This window comes from Lepisosteus platostomus, chromosome 16, assembly GCF_059453375.1.
Source record: "Lepisosteus platostomus isolate fLepPlt1 chromosome 16, fLepPlt1.hap1, whole genome shotgun sequence".
Lineage (NCBI taxonomy): Eukaryota > Metazoa > Chordata > Actinopteri > Semionotiformes > Lepisosteidae > Lepisosteus > Lepisosteus platostomus.
The window spans coordinates 3766407-3787658 of NC_142626.1; the positions used below are offsets into that span (position 1 = coordinate 3766407).

At 54.1% G+C, this 21252-nt stretch overlaps 1 protein-coding gene across 3 annotated transcripts in view; it reads right to left on the minus strand.

The window, feature by feature from the left end:
• Window positions 1-20952, minus strand: part of LOC148646722 (sodium/potassium/calcium exchanger 3-like) — a 173603-nt gene extending 152651 nt beyond the window's left edge. For all 3 annotated transcript variants that reach the window (XR_015927617.1, XR_015927616.1, XM_088608879.1), the window contains exons 1-2: window positions 20255-20952; window positions 7204-7317 (exon numbers count right to left, since the gene is read on the minus strand). Coding sequence is in view for 1 of the 3 variants with exons in the window: in XM_088608879.1 (XP_088465005.1) it covers window positions 7204-7317; window positions 20255-20402 (262 nt within the window). In the remaining 2 variants the exon portion in view is untranslated. The remainder of the gene's footprint in view (window positions 1-7203; window positions 7318-20254) is intronic.
• Between the last annotated feature and the right edge of the window lie 300 nt (window positions 20953-21252).

Below are 21252 nucleotides of genomic sequence, written 5' to 3' on the forward strand. Positions count from 1 at the left end.
TGGCTGCTCTCAAGACGCAGCTGGCTGAGATCTGCCAGTCAGGACAGGAGGTCCTTACTTTACACAAAGGGTGGTGGGGGTGGGGAACAAGCTGCCCAGCCATGATGTAGAAGCCCCTACCCTGGCTTCTGTTGAGACACAGCTGGATGAGATCCGCCAGTCAGGACGGGGGGGCACTACTTTACGCAAAGGGCGGTAGGAGTGGGGAACAACATCAAGCAATGGTGACCAAAGGACCACCCCTCCCTCTGCAACAGAATTCAATGCCACCCCAATGTCCTTCCAGAAGAGGGAACCTCCTACTTAACAACAACGTCAATGTGGGGATCTCCGAACCCCCCCAATTCCCACCCCGGCCTGGGTTCGATCCCTGGGGTTCTGCTGTCTGGGTGGAGTTTGCATGTTCTCCATGCGTTTGTGAGGGGCTCCTCCGGGTGCTCCGGTTTCCTCCCCCAGTCCAGAGACAGGCTGGTGGGTTAATGGGGTTCTGGGAAAACTGGCCCTGGTTAGTGAGTGTGTATGTTCTGTGATGGACTGGCGTCCCATCCAGGGTGTACCCTGCCTTGTGCCCGTTGCTCGATGGGTTGGAGTTGGAAGAAGGGGTGGTAACAGAACGCTGGTAATTATGGGGTGCACACGAGAAGGCACAAGGTATCGCCAGGACTAACCAGGGCCGGATTGTGGGGGTGCGTAGACCCCCGGACACTTTCACTCTCAGAGACGTGCACAAAGAGGGGGGGACGCCGATTGAATGACGTCGATTGACGTGACGCCCTTGAAACTGTTCTTCATGCCGAACCCCGTGATTGATGGGGCGAGCCGAGCGCCCGTCACTGCGATCTCTCTAGTTTCTAGAACGGCCACTAGAGAGCGTGTGATTATTGATCTGGAGCCCCTAGAGCCGATCGCAAGTCACTTCGGTACCTCTAGTTTCTAGAACAGTCTCTAGAGAGCGTGTGATTATTGATCTGGAGCCCCTAGAGCCGATCGCAAGTCACTTCGGTACCTCTAGTTTCTAGAACAGTCTCTAGAGAGCGTGTGATTATTGATCTGGAGCCCCTAGAGCCGATCGCAAGTCACTCGGTACCTCTAGTTTCTGGAACAGTCTCTAGAGAGCGTGTGATTATTGATCTGGAGCCCCTAAAGCCGATCGCAAGTCACTTCTGTACCTCTAGTTTCTAGAACAGCCTCTAGAGAGCGTGTGGTTATTGATCTGGAGCCCCTAGAGTCGATCGCAAGTCACTTCGGTACCTCTAGTTTCTAGAACAGTCTCTAGAGAGCATGTGATTAGTGATCTGGAGCCCCTAGAGCCGATCGCACGTCACTTCGGTACCTCTAGTTTCTAGAACAGTCTCTAGAGAGCATGTGATTATTGATCTGGAGCCCCTAGAGCCGATCGCAAGTCACTTCGGTACCTCTAGTTTCTAGAACAGTCTCTAGAGAGCATGTGATTATTGATCTGGAGCCCCTAGAGCCGATCGCAAGTCACTTCGGTACCTCTAGTTTCTAGAACAGTCTCTAGAGAGCGTGTGATTATTGATCTGGAGCCCCTAGAGCTGATCGCAAGTCACTTCGGTACCTCTAATTTCTAGAACAGCCTCTAGAGAGCGTGTGATTATTGATCTGGAGCCCCCAGAGCCGATCGCAAGCACACTGTTCCGGCTCGTGTCTCGTGAGCCGCCGGTGTGTCCCTCCTTCGTGGGGGCCCCTCAACGTTCCCTAGGACCCCAGGCTCTGTGCCTGCAGAGGCTCATGGGAAATCGGGCACTGGGACGAACGGAGAGGGGAAAAAAAACAACTTTTTTCTCAGCCTCTTGAAAATCAGATGGCTCCGGTGGGGGGTCTTTGTCGGGGCCCGGTAGACATGTGGAGCCCTGCTTGAAGAGGGTGAGCTGAGAATGGCTGCTTGCGTTTGCCCTCCCCCCCCCCCCCCCCGAGCGCTGCTGGGATAGCCCTCCCCCCGAGGACGTGTCCTGATTTAACTGGCAGGTGTCGGGGGAGCTTAACCGCAGACAAACAAACAACACCGCCACTGGGGCTTCTAAAAATAACCACAAAAGGCGTTTTTTGGGGGGTTTTTTTGTGAGTCTCAGTTTGTTTTCTCCTTCCCTTGTGTGTGTGTGTGTGTGTGTGTGTTTTGAGCGCTCCCTGAGCTACGCGGGCCTGCTGTTCCATGTGCGCGTCGCAGGGCCTGGCCTGGACTCCGACACTGAGCATCCGGTCGCTTAGCAACGCCAGCCTCAAAGGGCCCAGGCATAGCGATGCCTGTGCCCTTTTAAGGAAGAGAGAGAGAGAGAGAGAGATGCTCAGGGGATCGGGGGCACTGAACACAGCTTGTAGATGCAAAGACAGGAGATTAAAAAACACACACACACACACACACACACTCATGCTGGGGCTGCTGTTCGACCTCGCTACTAAATCTCCCCGTAACCTGATTACATTTCAAACGAGATTGGAGATGTTCTACCCCCGGAATGTGGTCGAGATGGGGCATTTCTCTGGATTAGACGACAGCGGTCTCGCATCACACAGTTAACGCTACAGTTCGGACGGATTAGACATCAAACGGAACATCCCAGCACTGCTAAAATATCGGAGTTAGTTAGCCTCTTTGTAGGTTTATGTTTAGATCACTTTATCGGGCATATACAGTTTCTTGCATGAGGGATGTGTCTTTTCACAGACCCCAGCTGGCTCTCCAGGAGACACACAGACAGGGAGAGAGAAGCTGGGGGTCAGAGCGCAGGGTCGGGCATTTATACGGCGCCCCTGGAGCAGCTGGGGTGAAGGGCCTTGCTCAGGGGGCCCCACGGAGTAGGATTCCTCTGCCGGCCGCGGGATTTGAACCGGCAACCTCCCAGCCACAGGCACAGAGCCTCAGCCACAGAGCTCATTACAATAATGTGTGACCATTATTGTGAAGCTGGGGTTAAAGTAATGACCACAAAGACCCCTAGTTTTTCTTTCAGCAGACTGGGGCCCCCCCGGAGGTCAGGGCTCAGATACTCTCAGGCTCCCTTGCCTCCACGCGTATCCTCCTGTGTGGAGTTTGCGCGTTCTGTCTGAGGACAGGTGGGTCTTCCTCCTGAGTGCTCTGCTCACAGTTGCAAGCTATCCAGGTTCATGCTTGAATTGCCTATATTCTGTGAGTCAGAGCGCGCGCGCGTGTGTGTGTGTGTGTGTGTGTGTGTGTGTGTGTGTGTGTGTGTGTGTCTCGTGCCCATCAGCCTGCTCAGCTTTCATCTCACAGCAAAACCTGGACTGGATGAAGCGATCAATGAATGTGAATGGAAGATCAGCTCTTTAGGCAGAGAGAAAGATCGACCTGGGACGTCAGAGAGGAAACCACAGCATTCTACCCGAGAAAACGTACACCAAGAGGCGATTCACAAGCGAGCCAATGTGTTAGAAAGTCGATGATTAATACGGTTTTAGGGAGTGTGTGGAGTGCTGTTTACTCAAGCTGTTCCTCATGTTTCCCCGACTCCAGGACAACCTTCTCGGCTGGTTTACAACGTGCGAAACCTGTGACTCATCTCTCCTGTTTGGTGTCCCGGCTGCACACTTAGTCATCGGCCGCCTGGTTCATCCGCATGGAAAAACCCCAAAATATGATGTGCAAGGCCGTCGCTTTGCTCCAGTCCTGTGAAAACAGGAGTGGGCGGTCTAGGGGATGGAGCCGAGATGCCGAGTGGTTGGATCTGTGCTCTGGAGGGTTTCGAGAAACGGGGCGATGGGATTCTGGAAGGGTTTGTGAGTGTCAGAGGGGTGTGTCTACGGGTCTGGCTCTGACAGGTGGGCGTGTCAGAGGGGTGTGTCTACGGGTCTGGCTCTGGCAGGTGGGCGTGTCAGAGGGGTGTGTCTACAGGTCTGGCTCTGAGAGGTGTGAGTGTCAGAGGGGTATGTCTACGGGTCTGGTTCTGACAGGTGGGTGTGCCAGAGGGGTGTCTAGAGGTCTGGCTCTGACAGGTGGGTGTGTCAGAGGGGTGTGTCTACAGGTCTGGCTCTGACAGGTGGGCGTGTCAGAGGGGTGTGTCTACAGGTCTGGTTCTGACAGGTGTGAGTGTCAGAGGGGTGTGTCTACAGGTCTGGCTCTGACAGGTGTGAGTGTCAGAGGGGTGTGTCTACGGGTCTGGCTCTGAGAGGTGTGAGTGTCAGAGGGGTGTGTCTACAGGTCTGGCTCTGACAGGTGTGAGTGTCAGAGGGGTGTGTCTACGGGTCTGGCTCTGACAGGTGGGCGTGTCAGAGGGGTGTGTCTACAGGTCTGGCTCTGACATGTGGGCGTGTCAGAGGGGTGTGTCTACAGGTCTGGCTCTGACAGGTGGGCGTGTCAGAGGGGTGTGTCTACAGGTCTGGCTCTGACAGGTGGGCGTGTCAGAGGGGTGTGTCTACAGGTCTGGTTCTGACAGGTGTGAGTGTCAGAGGGGTGTCTAGAGGTCTGGCTCTGACAGGTGGGTGTGTCAGAGGGGTGTGTCTACAGGTCTGGCTCTGACAGGTGGGCGTGTCAGAGGGGTGTGTCTACAGGTCTGGTTCTGACAGGTGTGAGTGTCAGAGGGGTGTGTCTACAGGTCTGGTTCTGACAGGTGGGAGTGTCAGAGGGGTGTGTCTACAGGTCTGGCTCTGACAGGTGGGCGTGTCAGAGGGGTGTGTCTACAGGTCTGGCTCTGAGAGGTGGGAGTGTCAGAGGGGTGTGTCTACAGGTCTGGCTCTGACAGGTGTGAGTGTCAGAGGGGTGTGTCTACGGGTCTGGCTCTGACAGGTGGGCGTGTCAGAGGGGTGTGTCTACAGGTCTGGTTCTGACAGGTGTGAGTGTCAGAGGGGTGTCTAGAGGTCTGGCTCTGACAGGTGGGTGTGTCAGAGGGGTGTGTCTACAGGTCTGGTTCTGACAGGTGTGAGTGTCAGAGGGGTGTGTCTACAGGTCTGGTTCTGACAGGTGTGAGTGTCAGAGGGGTGTCTAGAGGTCTGGTTCTGACAGGTGGGTGTGTCAGAGGGGTGTGTCTACAGGTCTGGCTCTGACAGGTGGGCGTGTCAGAGGGGTGTGTCTACAGGTCTGGCTCTGACAGGTGGGCGTGTCAGAGGGGTGTGTCTGCAGTCCTCCATATGTCCTTGATTCTTGCAGCTAGTCCTGTATATGTCCCTTTAAGACCACTGGTGGGGTTTGGACGGCTGTCTGATCAGACACTGAACAGGGAAGCCTCCTGGCACGCCCTGCGGGTTGAGCAACGCTTGTCGGGCATCAACACTGGCGGATCAAGCCGGCGCCTCATCCCTCCTCCGCCAGCGGGAGGTGGGGGGAGGGAGTTAATGGGGCGCTGGCAGCTGGAAAAAGGGGGTACCCCAGTGATCCCCCCTCCTCCTCCTCCTTCTCCTCTCTCCCAGCACATTCTTCTCCAAGACAGATCTTCCAGCGTTTCACAGATCTTCCTAAAATGGGCTGCCCCCGCTGCAATCAGAACTTCAAAACCACCCCCCCCCTCCACCCCCCACGCGCCTCCCTGGAAGTCGCCTCATGCCAGGCCGAAGGTCTACTGTACTCAGAGTCTTCGCAGGGCTCCCAGAGCTGCGCACAGCCGCGAGACGCGCCTTTGATGTGTCTGCTCCGTGCCCTGCTGTCCGTCCCCAGGAGAGAGGCAACAGCCTGCAGGCTCCTGCTCCTGGTCTTTTAAATAAAACAAGCTCTACCCCCTGAGCAAGAAGAATCCTCACTCATTGTAACTGCTTCCACTGCTATAGCGCCTTTCTGGACCCTCCCTCTCTGAGCTCTTTCCAGGTCAGGGGGATCCCCCCCTCCACCCCCAGCAGTGTGTACCCCCACCTGGATGAGGCGCCAGTCCGCTCCCCACACCCCAGCTCTCAGTGGGGAGGAGAGCAGAGTGATGGAGCCAGTTCAGAGAGGGGGGTTATTAGGAGGCCATGATGGGTAAAGGCCAGGGGGGAAATTGGGCCAGGACACCGGGGTAACACCCCTATTCTTCTCGAGAAACACCCTGGGATTTTTAATGACCACAGAGAGTCAGGACCTCGGTTTGACGTCTCATCCGAAGGACGGCGCCTGTTTACAGTCTAGTGTCCCCCGTCACTATACTGGGGCATCAGGACCCACACAGACCGCAGGGTGAGCGCCCCCTGCTGGCCCCACTAACACCTCTTCCAGCAGCAACCTTAAGTTTTTCCCAGGAGTCTCCCCCTCCAGGTACTGGCCAGGCTCCCACCTGCTGAGTCTCCAGTGGGGCTGCCAGCGGAGAGCTGCAGGGTGGTCCCACAGGGAGTGGGACACTCCGATATCATTTTATCCCACCTGCGTGCTCAGCCGCCCTGTCAGCTAGGCGTTGGGGAGCCTTCATTTAGTCATCAGCTTCTGATTTAGTCGCCTAAAACGTCTGCTGCATATAGTCACACACTTGCAATGTTGTCTGGCCAGCCGAAATGGGACGAGAATCAACCGCGCTTCAAGTTGACTGAACCTGAATCAGTTTTAGTCACGCTTTGGCTGTGTGGTTTGATTCTGTCACGTACAGCGCACAGGGGTCTGAGTTTAGTTTAGATTTAGTGTGGATCCCAGACTCTGGCCTGGGGTGATAACTCCTGACCTGGCTCGAAGGGGTTTTAAAGAAGCACCCGGTGTGGCACGTGACAACCAGTCAGGAATAGCCGATCGGGCTAGGGATAACATGAAAAGAGGACTCAGAGACCTCCATTACCAGTTGATAACACAGTGAGACCATATCTGGACTCGGACTATACACCCCCCTCTGTAGCACTGCTGGCGGTCGGGACACTGTGGGGAAATATACCTTGTGTGTGTCTCCTTTTAGTGTTCTACAGAGGCTATTAATGTTACAACTGAAGTCATCTCAACCCTTCACTGGACTGTGCTGTGACTCCCTGTGGCTGGGAGGTTGCTGGTTCAAATCCCGCGGCCGGCAGAGGAATCCTACTCCGTTGGGGCTCCTGAGCCAGGCCCCTCACCCCCCAGCTGCTCCAGGGGCGCCGTATAAATGGCCGACCCTGCGCTCTGACCCCCCAGCTTCTCTCTCCCTGTCTGTGTGTCTCCTGGAGAGCCAGCTGGGGTCTGTGAAAAGACACATTCCTGGTGCAAGACATTGTATAGGGCCGATAGAGTGATCTGATCTTATAAATGAAGCGTAGCCCCTTTGTCCTGGGTGTGTGGTGTCCTGCTGTGTGAAAAAAGGCTCTTACCAGCTCGGGTGCAGTTGAGGGTCTGGTTGTCCTCTCTGTGAAAGGCCAGCCTACGCGTGTTCCAGCCTGGCCCAGGATCTTCCAGGTCAAAGCCGGGAGAATGGACCTCAGGGGCTGGGGGAACACAGGAGGAAAGCCCGGTGGTGAAAAACAGTTCTTTCCATTCAAGGCCAGGTCTGCTACTACTTTACGGGCTTCAGGAATAGGAATTAAGCAACGCTTGGGGGGGGGGGGGGGGGGGTAGGGCATTTTCTTTTACTTTAAGCAAGACGGGTCAGCTGTCTTTGAGGGCAAAAAAAATATGTTCTTTTTAAGGTCAATTTCAGTCGAATCAGAAACTCGACTTTAAGTCCTAAGCTCAGACAGCCAGGTTTGGAGAGATGACCATAACCCATCCATTCATTTTTGTAAATGCTTTAACCAGTATAGGGTGTCAGGGGGGAGCTGGAGCCTATCCCAGCAAGCAACGGGCACAAGGTGAACCAAAACGTTTTTTTTTCTTTTTAACCTCTCTCTGATACAAGTAAAGGAAAACACACAAACGTCCACAACATGACAATGTTCCCTTTTTTGCAGGGGGAACTAAACAGTTCTATGCACATATACACCCTGGATGGGACACCAGTCAATCACAGGGGGAATTCTTCGTTGGCTGTTTATTTATGCTGGATTCAATTTTTTTTATCTGTAGGCTTCAGAGGCCTGCGCGACCCCGAAGTGCGTCCCCCTCACCCCACTTCCTGCGCAAGGTGCGCCGGAAAAATGTTTCCCCCTTGGGCGGTGGGAGTCTGGTGCGAACTTCCTCGTCGACCTTGTAGAAGCGGAGGTTAAGGAAGTTCTTGGCGGGATTATCAAATCATCCTCAGGCCAATAAAAAAATCAAAAGGAGCTGGTCAAAACTGAATGGCTTTCTCGCACTTGTAAGTTTCCTTATATCCTCAGGATTCCCATACAACTGTCTCAAAACCAGGCTGATCTTTGTCATCTTCAGTGTTACTTTAATGCTACTTATTTTAAAAATAAAATGCCATAAGGGGGCAACAAAATGGGATTTTATCTTTGAACGTTTTACATCACAAACATTACAGGTGGACGGAGATGGATATTTGGGCCAGCACGTCAGAAAGTCAATAGTCGCTCACTAGTTCCCTGCCTCCAGGATCTCGGGGACTCCCCGCTACAGGAACGTAGCCTGTTCCCGACACCCGCCACTCTTGGTGTAAAGACGCGCTCCCTGAGCATGGCTGCCCACACAGCCCCCTCCCGGCCTCTTTGCAGGCCCCTGGGTCTTTGTCGGCAACCTTTCAGGGTTTCGGGACAGACGTTGTGGCAAACCGCAGAAGATGCAGAGGGCGAACTTTGTTCGAGTGGGATCGGGTTCAAAAGGGTCCTTTTCGCTTTCTGCGGAGAATGAATGGTGTGAATAGAGGAACGAGGCTGGGGAGGGGGGGTCCGCCCTTGGGGATATTCCAGGCAGGGAATTCTGGGGGAAACACACACTGTGCTGGACAACTCGGAATGTGATCGGGGGCACAGCCTTCTTAAAGGGGAACCGCTGTCCCAATTACTCAGTTACTGGATCTCAGTAACAAAATAAATTCAATGCCGGTTATAGGAGAATTTTACACATTCCGAACTCTGCACAACATCGTGAACTTTGTGAAAGTGCTGTAACTGGCCATGTGGTTGAGAGTTTGCACAAACATAAAGCAGCCCTTCCTGCTCACTAGTCCCTGTCATGACTAACGTACTGAGATGTGAAGAGGCCCTTCCTGCTCACTAGTCCCTGTGATGACTAATGTACTGAGATGTGAAGCGGCCCTTCCTGCTCACTAGTCCCTGTGCTGACTAATGTCCTGAGATGTGAAGCGGCCCTTCCTGCTCACTAGTCCCTGTACTGACTAATGTACTGAGATGTGAAGCAGCCCTTCCTGCTCACTAGTCCCTGTGCTGACTAATGTACTGAGATGTGAAGTAGCCCTTCCTGCTCACTAGTCCCTGTCATGACTAATGTACTGAGATGTGAAGTAGCCCTTCCTGCTCACTAGTCCCTGTGCTGACTAATGTACTGAAATGTACGAGCGAATAAGTCCAGGTTGTGCAGCAGACATTTCACCACAGAAATGTTCCAGCGTGATCCGCAGGCAGAGTTAACCAGTGAGGAGTATTTGCCAGTGAAACCGTCTGGGAGAGGAGAGCAGTATTTCTACTGGATTGGAAGAGCTGGACCCACAAGCCTGCTTGTTTACAGGGTCACAGGGCCGCTTCACCTCACCGGAAGTCCTGCTGCCTCGTTCTGAATCCCAGAAAAATGGCGCTGAGCAGACCGGGACATTTTAACTGATTTTGCGATGTGAATTGGAGGTTTTACAACAGTCGAGTTTACATCCATTTCTGGTACTTTCTAACCCCTCCCAAATACAAAAAAATGCGCCTTAATTTCCCTTTAAATTCCATTGGTCGGCTGGGCAAATACAATCTCCACCCGTGTTTAGGCTAACGCCCTGATCCATATATATGTATACGGTATTTTTTCTATATATTTATATACATACGGCGTGCTGGTCACACACCGCCACACTATGAAATGGAAGGCTTTAGAAGATTTCTGTTTGTGTGGGGTGCTTGGGACAAACTGTGCCAGCCGCGGAAAGGCGAGACGTAAATTCGCCGCAGACAGACGCGGCGGGAAAGAGAGGCGAGAGGACGGAGGGACTGAAAATGATGGAAGGAGAGGAGGAGAGGAGAAGACGAGACGGGAAAGAGCTGAGGAGAGACGCGGGGGAGTGGGTTGGGTGAGGCGGGTGACCCGCTCCCGACACGCAGCCCCGAGTGAGCCCTCAACAGCACCGGAGACCGGCGCCCCCTGTTTCCCGTTTTGATTTTTTCCGCGTTTGAGGGAGGAATTGGGGGGGAGCTGGGGAGTTGGGGAGAGTTGGGGGTTAGCGCTTCACAGCCAGAAAACAGCAAACGGAAAAAAAAACTCCTCGGAATAAAAGGAGAGGTGGAAAAAAAAGAAAAGAAAACAAGCATTTTCTCCCCGTCTCCCCCGGTTGCCGTGGCAACGGGGGCTGAAGCCAGTGGAAGCGAATGTGAGGGAGGGAGGTGTGTGATTGGGGGGGGGGCGATCGACACTGGCTTGGGGTGGGTGTTGGGGGTTGGGGGGCATCAGCGGAGAGTGGATGGCCCTCTTTTGCGTCCTGAGCTCATCAAGTCTAAGAATAACATCGGCCGGCTCAAAAGGCGCCGTCTTTTCTCGACGAGCAAAGTGCCCCCCCCCACAAATAAACCTTCTGCTACGGGCCTGCTCTCTTTCTTAGCCTCTATCGCGCAGGGCCGGATTGTGGGGGTGCACAAAGAGGGGGGGACGCCGATTGAATGACTTCGATTGACGTGACGCGCTTGAAATCAGTCCTAATGGCCGAACCCCGTGATTGATGGGGCGAGCCGAGCGCCCGTCACTGCGAGACCCCTAGTTTCTAGAACAGCCCCTAGAGAGCGTGTGATTATTGATCTGGAGCCCCTAGAGCCGATCGCAAGTCACTTCGGTACCTCTAGTTTCTAGAGCAGTCTCTAGAGAGCGTGTGATTATTGATCTGGAGCCCCTAGAGCCGATCGCAAGTCACTTCGGTACCTCTAGTTTCTAGAACAGTCGCTAGAGAGCGTGTGATTATTGATCTGGAGCCCCCAGAGCCGATCGCAAGTCACTTCGGTACCTCTAGTTTCTAGAACAGTCTCTAGAGAGCGTGTGATTATTGATCTGGAGCCCCTAGAGCCGATCGCAAGTCACTTCGATACCTCTAGTTTCTAGAGCAGTCTCTAGAGAGTGTGTGATTATTGATCTGGAGCCCCCAGAGCCGATCGCAAGTCACTTCGGTACCTCTAGTTTCTAGAACAGTCTCTAGAGAGCGTGTGATTATCGATCTGGAGCCCCTAGAGCCGATCGCAAGTCACTTCGGTACCTCTAGTTTCTAGAACAGTCGCTAGGGAGCGTGTGATTATTGATCTGGAGCCCCTAGAGCCGATCGCAAGTCACTTGGGTACCTCTAGTTTCTAGAACAGTCTCTAGAGAGCGTGTGATTATTGATCTGGAGCCCCTAGAGCCGATCGCAAGTCACTTCGGTACCTCTAGTTTCTAGAACAGTCTCTAGAGAGCGTGTGATTATTGATCTGGAGCCCCTAGAGCCGATCACAAGTCACTTCGATACCTCTAGTTTCTAGAGCAGTCTCTAGAGAGCGTGTGATTATTGATCTGGAGCCCCTAGAGCCGATCGCAAGCACACTGTTCCAGCTCGTGTCTCGTGAGTCGCTAGTGTGTCCCTCCTTCATGGGGCCCCTCAACATGCTGTAGGCCCCTGGACTCTGTGCCTTCTGGGAAATCCAGCACTGATTAAAGATTAAGATATGTGAAATAATCTTACTGGCAACAGCAAAAATGAAAAAAAAGAAGCAGAAAGCAAGTTGCAAACAAATGCTATACAAAATACCCCTTATGGACAGCTTATTATTAAGAATTCCTTACACTTCTATAGCGCCTTGCTGGAGCCCTCCACTCCTACAGAGCTCTGTACAGGTCATAGGGATCCCCTCCACCCCCCGCAGTGTGTACCCCCACCTGGATGAGGCGCCAGTCCGCTCCCCCCACACACCCCAGCTCTCAGTGGGGAGGAGAGCAGAGTGATGGAGCCAGTTCAGAGAGGGGGGTTATTAGGAGGCCATGATGGGTAAAGGCCAGGGGGGGAATTTGGCCAGGACACTGGGGTAACACCCCTACTCTTCTCGAGAAACACCCTGGGATTTTTAATGACCACAGAGAGTCAGGACCTCGGTTTGACGTCTCATCCGAAGGACGGCACCTGTTTACAGTCTAGTATCCCCATCATTATACTGGGGCATTAGGACCCACACAGACCGCAGGGTGAGCGCCCCCTGCTGGCCCCACTAACACCTCTTCCAGCAGCAGCCTCAGCTTTCCCAGGAGTCTCCCCCTCCAGGTACTGGCCAGGCTCCCACCTGCTGAGCTCCAGTGGGGAGCTGCAGGACTGCTGGCAAAGTGTCTGAGGTTACATTTGACCCACAGAACAGCATGCAAATAGCAGGAAGAAAATGATCCACATTCCTGGTTATGCGATTGGTCACAGAGAACAGGAGCCAATTGGATCGCAGAAGCAAATGAGTCTTGTTCGGTAGTCTCGGGCCCTAGGTACCTCTGAATTACTTCCCCAACTCTTGTACAGTACAGTATCTTGAAAACCGGCCCAGATGTCTTGGTGAAAAGAGGCTCTCTCCTCTCTCCTGTCTTGGGGGGGGGGCTCAGTAGACAACTTAACACGGTGCTCACTGACCTCGCTCGTCTAGTCAGGTCTTAGAAGGTCACCCAGGCCGGGGCTCGGTCAGGATTTGTCAGGAGGAGCAGGTCGCGAGGGCGGCCCAGTGGGGGGGGCAAGGGTGAGCATCCCAGTGTTGGGGGGGGCCCTGGGTTCGATTCTTGGGGTGCTGTCTGCGTGGAGTTTGCATGTTCTCCAACGTTTCCTCTATGTTGGTGGGTTCATTGATTTCTGGGAAATTTGGCCCCGGTGTGTGTGTGCCCTGTGATAGACTGGCGTCCTGCCCGGGGTGTACCCTGCCTTGTGCCCATTGCCTGCTGGGATTGGCTCCGGCTCACACCCCCCCCGCCCAGAATTGGATGACTTGGACAGAAAATGGATGGACACCTTACTTTTTCTACCTGATGACATTCTCCACTTCATTATTTCACGAAAACGTATCACTCAGTGGCATGTCTTTCTCTTTTTGGTTTTGTCTTCTTCCACCACTCATAGATTTCCCAAGCGTAATAAAGATGATAACAGATTTGTGCTGGCTCCCACCGTCTCAAATTGAATACATTCACTGCAACGTCTTCACAATCTCTCGTGAGGCAGCTCTGCGCACTGACAGGAGGTTGGGTATCCTTGATGAATCTGTAACGTTAATTATACTGGGAGCCGATTTAGATACAGGGCACTGGAGTCTGCCACGGGAGATAGTCTCCAGAGGTTATCCGGGCTGCCAAATACCTTTTAAACATTTACACAGCAGCTCGACAAAAAATGATTGAGGCAGATGCCGCTGGATCTGAAGGGAGCCCGAAGCAGCGGAGGAGGCGACTGAAGCAGCGCTCCACGTGACGTCTCCAGCACCTGGGACCTCTCTGCAAATGTGTGTCTGGGAATAACCTGCCGGTTATTGCAGTTGCATTAAACAAATCCCCTGCTGCAGGGCTGCTTCACTGGAGTGAGCAAACTGCCTACCCTTCACTGGGCCAGATCCCGCGCCAGCAGGATGGCTAATCGATCCACCTATCTCACTGGAGCGAGCGAAGTGCCTGCCCTTCGCTGGGCCAGATCCCGCGCGAGCAGGATGGCTAATCGATCCACCTATCTCACTGGAGCGAGCGAAGTGCCTGCCCTTCGCTGGACCAGATCCCGCGCGAGCAGGATGGCTAATCGATCCACCTATCTCACTGGAGCGAGCGAAGTGCCTACCCTTCGCTGGGCCAGATCCCGCGCGAGCAGGATGGCTAATCGATCCACCTATCTCACTGGAGCGAACGAAGTGCCTGCCCTTCGCTGGGCCAGATCCCGCGCGAGCAGGATGGCTAATCGATCCACCTATCTCACTGGAGCGAGCGAAGTGCCTACCCTTCGCTGGGCCAGATCCAGCGCGAGCAGGAGTGCTAATCTATCCACCTATCTCACTGGAGCGAGCGAAGTGCCTACCCTTCGCTGGGCCAGATCCAGCGCGAGCAGGAGTGCTAATCTATCCACCTATCTCACTGGAGCAAGCGAAGTGCCTACCCTTCGCTGGGCCAGATCTGCTCAAGCAGGAGTGCTAATCAATTCACCTATCTCACTGGAGTGAGCAAACTGCCTACCCTTCACTGGGCCAGATCCAGCGCGAGCAGGAGTGCTAATCGATCCACCTATCTCACTGGAGCGAGCGAAGTGCCTACCCTTCGCTGGGCCAGATCTGCTCAAGCAGGAGTGCTAATCAATTCACCTATCTCACTGGAGTGAGCAAACTGCCTACCCTTCACTGGGCCAGATCCAGCGCGAGCAGGAGTGCTAATCGATCCACCTATCTCACTGGAGCGAGCGAAGTGCCTACCCTTCGCTGGGCCAGATCCAGCGCAAGCAGGAGTGCTAATCGATCCACCTATCTCACTGGGGCGAGCGAAGTGTGTACCCTTCACTAGGACAGATCCAGCACAAGCAGGATGACTAATCAATCCACCTATTTAACTGGAGTGAGCGAAGTGCCCACTCATCACTGGGCCTGACACTTCACAAGCAGGATGACTAATCAATCCTCTTCTCTCGCTGGAGCCAGCGAAGTGCCCACCCTTCACTGGGCCAGACCGGCTCCAGCAGGATGGTTAACCGATCCACCAATCTCACTGGAACAAGCAAAGTGCCTACCCTTCACCGGGACAGATCCAGCCCAAGCAGGATGACTAATCAATCCACTTATCTCACTGGAGCAAGCAAAATGCCTGCCCTTCACTGGGCCAGACCTGCTCGAGCAGGAACACAGATTCACAGCACAGATTCACGTTTCTGGCTATACTTCAGACAGAAAGAACAGTCGTTTACTCTTTACTGAGCCAAGCGAGGAGACACGGTTCGGAGGAGCAGTGAGTTGGTGGGTCCAGTCCCCAGCGTGACTGCTATTGGGGTCATTCTCAGGTGCAAGCGTTTGTCAGGACATGAAGGGAATCGAGGTCTGGGAGGCGGAGCTCGCTGGAGTCGAGCCCCATCCTCCCCGTCTCAAACATCACATTTCTATCTGACGGAGCCGGGATAAAGGGGTGAGGAAGAATCAGGCTACTCGGTCTGAGAAAAACAACCTCACTACAGCATCTTATAGGTTTTGCTTTATACTTTTGCTTCTGAGGTGATAAATACTGAATACAGAGTGCGCCAGCCCGCTCCCCACACACCAGCTGTCAGTGGGAAGGAGAGCAGAGTGATGGAGCCAGTTCAGAGAGGGGGGTTATTAGGAGGCCATGATGGGTAAAGGCCAGGGGGGGAATTTGGCCAGGACACTGGGGTAACACCCCTACTCTTCTCGAGAAACACCCTGGGGTTTTTAATGACCACAGAGAGTCAGGATCTCGGTTTGACGTCTCATCTGAAGGACGGCGCCTGTTTACAGTCTAGTGTCCCCGTCACTATACTGGGGCATCAGGACCCACACAGACCGCAGGGTGAGCGCCCCCTGCTGGCCCCACTAACACCTCTTCCAGCAGCAGCCTCAGCTTTCCCAGGAGTCTCCCCCTCCAGGTACTGGCCAGGCTCCCACCTGCTGAGTCTCCAGTGGGGGCTGCCAGCGGGGAGCTGCAGGGCGACAGGGTTTAGCCAGAGGAAACCCAGACAACGGAGACAGATCATCCGAGATCGTTTCTAAGAACGAAAACTGCAAAGAGCTGAGCAAAGGTGATTCATTCAGGCTTTGCTGGATGTGTCTGGAGTATCACAGGAGAGTTTCACACCTGTGCCTTACTCCCTGCACCAACACTGCCTGCAGCCAATTAGCCAGGGAAGGTGTCTACAGTGACTCCGACACCTCGAGGAAACCGTCAGGGAATCTAAACATGGTTGTGAGCGCTGAATTAGTCCTCCTTCAGTTGCTGTGCTCTTTACAATCTTGGGCCACTTCAACGAGATCTTTTCCCAGTCATGACCCCTGCAATTAAAGATGCATTTTGCCGAAACCAGCTCTAATATTGCATCCGAGAACTGTTCCAGAACATTTTGATCCCCAGCCAGCGCCTGTAAACCGTCGTGGGTGGTCTGAAGGGCCACCTTAGCCAGGTCTGCTACTGCCTGCAGCTTCGCCCTGGAAGGGCCATCGACATCTTTGCCATTACACAGCGCGCGGAAGAAAAGGCCCGGTCTGCTGCTACTTTATTGTCTCCCGGAATCGTGCAGCCCGATTGCTTTCCTGTGGCTGACTTCTTCTACGTTTGTGGTAAGAACTTGTTTTCAAGAACGATTTCACTAAAATGGGGCCACTCCACTTTGCGTACATAGCCCAGACAGAGAGGCCTGGAAAGATGAGGTCAGTGCCCATTTTCTAAGAGTCATGAGGGTCGGTGCCGTGCAGAAGGCAACAGCAGACCCGGCTAATGCGTCACTTCAGTCTGCGGGACTAAAAATCCATCCCTCCTGCAGATCCACGTCGAGTGCTGTTGGGAAGGTGCCCCCCCCTCCCCCCACCAGTCTCTGCCGACTTCCTGTGAGATTGACAACACAGCTCTAATTCCGGTTGGGGGGGGGGCGGACAGATCCGCAGTTGGAGAAATTCCCGAACACTCTTGGAAAAGCATATATAAGGGACGACAGCTTTCCCAGAAGCCGATTAACCCCCCCCAGCCCGAGAAAGCCCACTCAAACCCACTCAAACCAAGGGAGAACATGCAAACTCCACACAGACAGCACCCCCAGGAATTGAACCCAGATCCTCAGTACTGCAAAGCCGCATTTGGGATGCAGATATCCGGAAACGTTGTGGAAAACACACCCCAAAAGTGTTCGCATCTCGACAAAAGGCGCTGTCCTGTGGGAATTCCTCATTTTTTGCACCGGGTGCGACGTACAGCACTGTGGTAAACAGCCGCAGGACGCGGTCGTGTTCCGAACAGTTTTGTACTGAAACCTGGCGGTAAAAAAATGTTGTACTTGGTGAAAAATGGCGTTACACAAGGTCCTTTTTCCCCCCCCACCACCGCGACCACCGAGGCTAAAGTCGAACGACACGCAAGAGCTGCGATTTCGCGCCCGCGCCGGACAAAGCGCGTCTCTAAATTCAACGGCGAGGCGGCTGTCGCCGCCGACCGAGGTAAGTCGTGCCTCGGACGGCAGGGCAGCCATTAAGATCCAGGACGCCAGCTTTTTCAACGAGCGCAGCTAAGAACTCGACCGCCGGTGCAAATCAGCGCAACGCGCCCCTTCGGAAGAGACGTCAAACCGAGGTCCTGACTCTCTGGGGTCATTAAAAACCCCAGGGCGTTTCTCGAGAAGAGTAGGGGTGTTACCCCGGTGTCTTGGCCAAATTTCCCCCCTGGCCTTCACCCATCATGGCCTCCTAATAACCCCCCTCTCTGAACTGGCTCCATCACTCTGCTCTCCTCCCCACTGAGAGCTGGGGTGTGGGGAGCGGACTGGCGCCTCATCCAGGTGGGGGTACACACTGCTGGGGGGTGGAGGGGATCCCCATGACCTGTACAGAGCTCTGAGCGGAGGGTCCCGAAAGGCGCTATAGAAGTGTAAGCAATTATTTATCAGAAGAAGAAGCTGTCTACTTTGTATCGCATTCATCTGCAACTCGATTCCTGCGAACCTGTCATCTTTGCCGCGGCCAGTGTGATTACTAATTAAAGCTCATTTGAATCGACGCCGACGAGCCCCCTTTCAAGACCGAACTGAGAACGTATTACGAGGATTGTTCTCCCGAGATCAGTTTGGGTACGGCTGTGGTCGCCGCGTCACGCGAATCCGTTCAGAGAAGAAGGGTAGAGAACCACCCGAGCTGTAGGAGTGCTTTCTTTACACAAAGGGTGGTGGGGGCGGGGAACAAGCCGCCCGGCCATTATTGTTGAAGCCGACACCCTGGCTCCTCTCAAGAAACGGCGGGGTGAGAGCTTCTAATCAAGACAGGAGGCCCGTCTTTACACAAAGAGAGGTGGGGGGTGGGGAACAAGCCGCCCAGCCCTGTGCTTGAAAACGATACCCTGGCTTCTTTCAGGAAACAGCCGCAGGAGATGCCGGGATCCGAGCAGGGGGCCCTTATTGACACAAAGAGTGGTGGGGGCGGGGAACAAGCGGCCCATGCCGATACCTCGGGCTTTTCTCTCGAGAAACGCCGGGGTGAATTGAATGAACTACCGGCCAGATGGGCCGTCATGACCTCTGAGCACGACACCGCTCATCTGTTCCGAAAACCACGTCCCTCCCTCCTAAAGTAACCCCCACCTCTCCCCGCTATGAGTCCGACACGGCGTACTGCATTCACCACGACCGGATCCGCGCCGAACCCAGCGGCGAGAAGCGAGTTCCCCTCCCGCTGAATTCATCAATTATTCATTCTCACTGCGCCGGCATCTTGAAAGGAGGACGAGACTGCGGCGGGGAGCTGAATTCATTAGCCAGCCCGCGTGTAAAAAAAACACCCCCCAACTAAAGGCAGACGTTAACCCACCCACCACCACCATATTGCAGACCAGCGACCGAGGCGGCAGCTCGCGTGGATCCGAGCTCGGTTTTCCACGTGAGCGCGGCAGGGGATTTCTATCGAATAACAGTTCCGATTTCGCCCAGAGCCCAGACAGTCCACGCCGCACGACACAATACAGAAGAAAACCATCTCATAATTAGAGCCATACAGACATGAACGCTATTATTATTATTATTATGATGATGTAAAATACCCCCCCCTTGATCAATGATCAAAGCACGCCGGAATCATGGGTGTCGGTGTGATTCTATTATCGGTGGTATCACATTCTCGCCCGCTCCTCTGACCCTCTGTCGTGTCTGTCCGACACCTAGAGAGTTGTCCTACGAGCGATGCCGGCCGCCGCTGCCCGACACACACACGCACCGAGCCGGCGAGCGAGCGAGCGGGCTGAAGTCGGGATGGACCGGTCGGAGCTCGTTCTCCCTCCGCGGGGCCGATACTAAGCGATACTTGGGTCCGTGCAGCTCCGGTCTCGGTACACACAAATACACACACTCACACACACAGACACATTCACACACTCACACACACATTTAAAATGTATCGTCAATTGCATTGTTAAGCGCCTTGGGGGCAACCTTGTTGTGAAAGGCGCTATATAAAAATAAACTGAATGGAATTCACATACACACATTCACACACAAACACACACTCACACACACAGATACATAGATATACAGACACACACTCACACACAGATACATAGATACACAGACACACACTCACACACAGATACATAGATACACACACACACTCACACACAGATACATAGATATACAGACACACACACAGACAGACACACACTCACACACACATATACAGACACACTCAGATACATAGATGCACAGACACACACTCACACACAGATAAATATACAGACACACACACAGATACATACATACTCAGACACACACAGACACACTCACACACACAGATACATAGATTCACAGACACACACCCACACACAGATACATACACAGACACACACTCACACACAGATACATAAATATACAGACACACACTCACACACACAGACACACACTCACACACACATAGATATACACACTCAGATACATAGATACACAGACACACACTCACACACAGATACATAGATACACAGACACACACTCACACACAGATACATAGATATACAGACACACACTCACACCCACAGACACACACTCACACACACATAGATATACAGACACACTCAGATACATAGATACACAGACACACACTCACACACATAGACACACACTCACACAAACAGAGATATACAGACACACTCAGATACATAGATACACAGACACACACTCACACACACTCACACCCAGACACACACTCACACACACATAGATATACAGACACACTCAGATACATAGATACACAGACACACACTCACCCTCACAGAGGCGCAGAATGCACACACTCACAGATACACACACACACTCACACACATAGATACACAGACACACACTCACACACACATAGATATACAGACACACTCAGATACATAGATACACAGACACACACTCACACAGAGGCACAGAATGCACACACTCACAGATACACACACACTCACACACATAGATACACAGACAAACACTCACACACACATAGATATACAGACACACTCAGATACATAGATACACAGACACACACTCACACAGAGGCACAGAATGCACACACTCACAGATACACAGACACACACACGCGCCCCCCCCCGCCCGCCCGCCCGCCCCCTCGCGCGCGCCGGGCGCCGGGCGCTCACCTGTCCCCGGCGCGAGCCGCGCCAGCCAGCTCGTGGCGAGCAGCAGCCCCGCGCCGCCGCAGCAGCAGCACAGACCCCGCAGGAGCAGCAGCTGCCGCCGCCGCCGCCTGCCCAGCGTCTTCATCCCCGGCGTCGGCTTCGGCTTCATCCGCCGTCAGCGCATAGCCGGCACCTCCACCACTCCCCCGCCCCGGAGTCTGGCTTTTCTTCCGCCCCCTGGGTTCGGGTTGGGGTTCGGGTTCGGGTTCAGCGCCGCGGCCGCATGTCCTTGCGGCTCCGCTCTGGGTTTGTCCCCCCGCGTCTCTCGCAGTGTCCTCCGCCGGTTTACCCCCGCGACCGCATCTTTCCAGGCGCGCTGTGCGCTCTGGGGGAAGAGCGGAGACCGAGCGGGGGGGTCGGTAGGGGGGGGAGGAGGGAGCTCGAGGCAGCTGCTGCCGAGTGCGGGCTCGAGAGGGAGGGGAGACTGGTCGCACACTCTCGCGCTGAAGTCTGTCCGGACTCGGTCGGGTTCCTCTCCTGTGTCCGCCCGCCCTCTCTACTGCTCTCTCTCTCAGTCTCTCCCCTCTCTCCCTACTCCTCTCTCTCTACTCCTCTCTCTCTCTCAGTCTCTCCCCTCTCTCCCTACTCCTCTCTCTCTACTCCTCTCTCTCTCAATCTCTCCCCTCTCTCCCGCCCTCCCTACTGCTCTCTCTCGCAGTCTCTCCCCTCTCTCTCTACTCCTCTCTCTCTCAATCTCTCCCCTCTCTCTCTATCTCTCAATCTCTCCCCTCTCTCCCCTTTCTATCTCTCCTCTCTCTCCCTCCCTCTCTCTCTACTCCTCTCTCTCAATCTCTCCTCTCTCTCCCTCCCTCTCTCTCTCAATCTCTCCTCTCTCTCAGTCTCTCCCCCCCTCTCTCTCGGCTCCTCTCTCTCTCTCAATCTCTCCTCTCTCTCCCTCCCTCTCTCTCGACTCCTCTCTCGCAGTCTCTCCCCTCTCTCCCTACTCCTCTCTCTCTCAA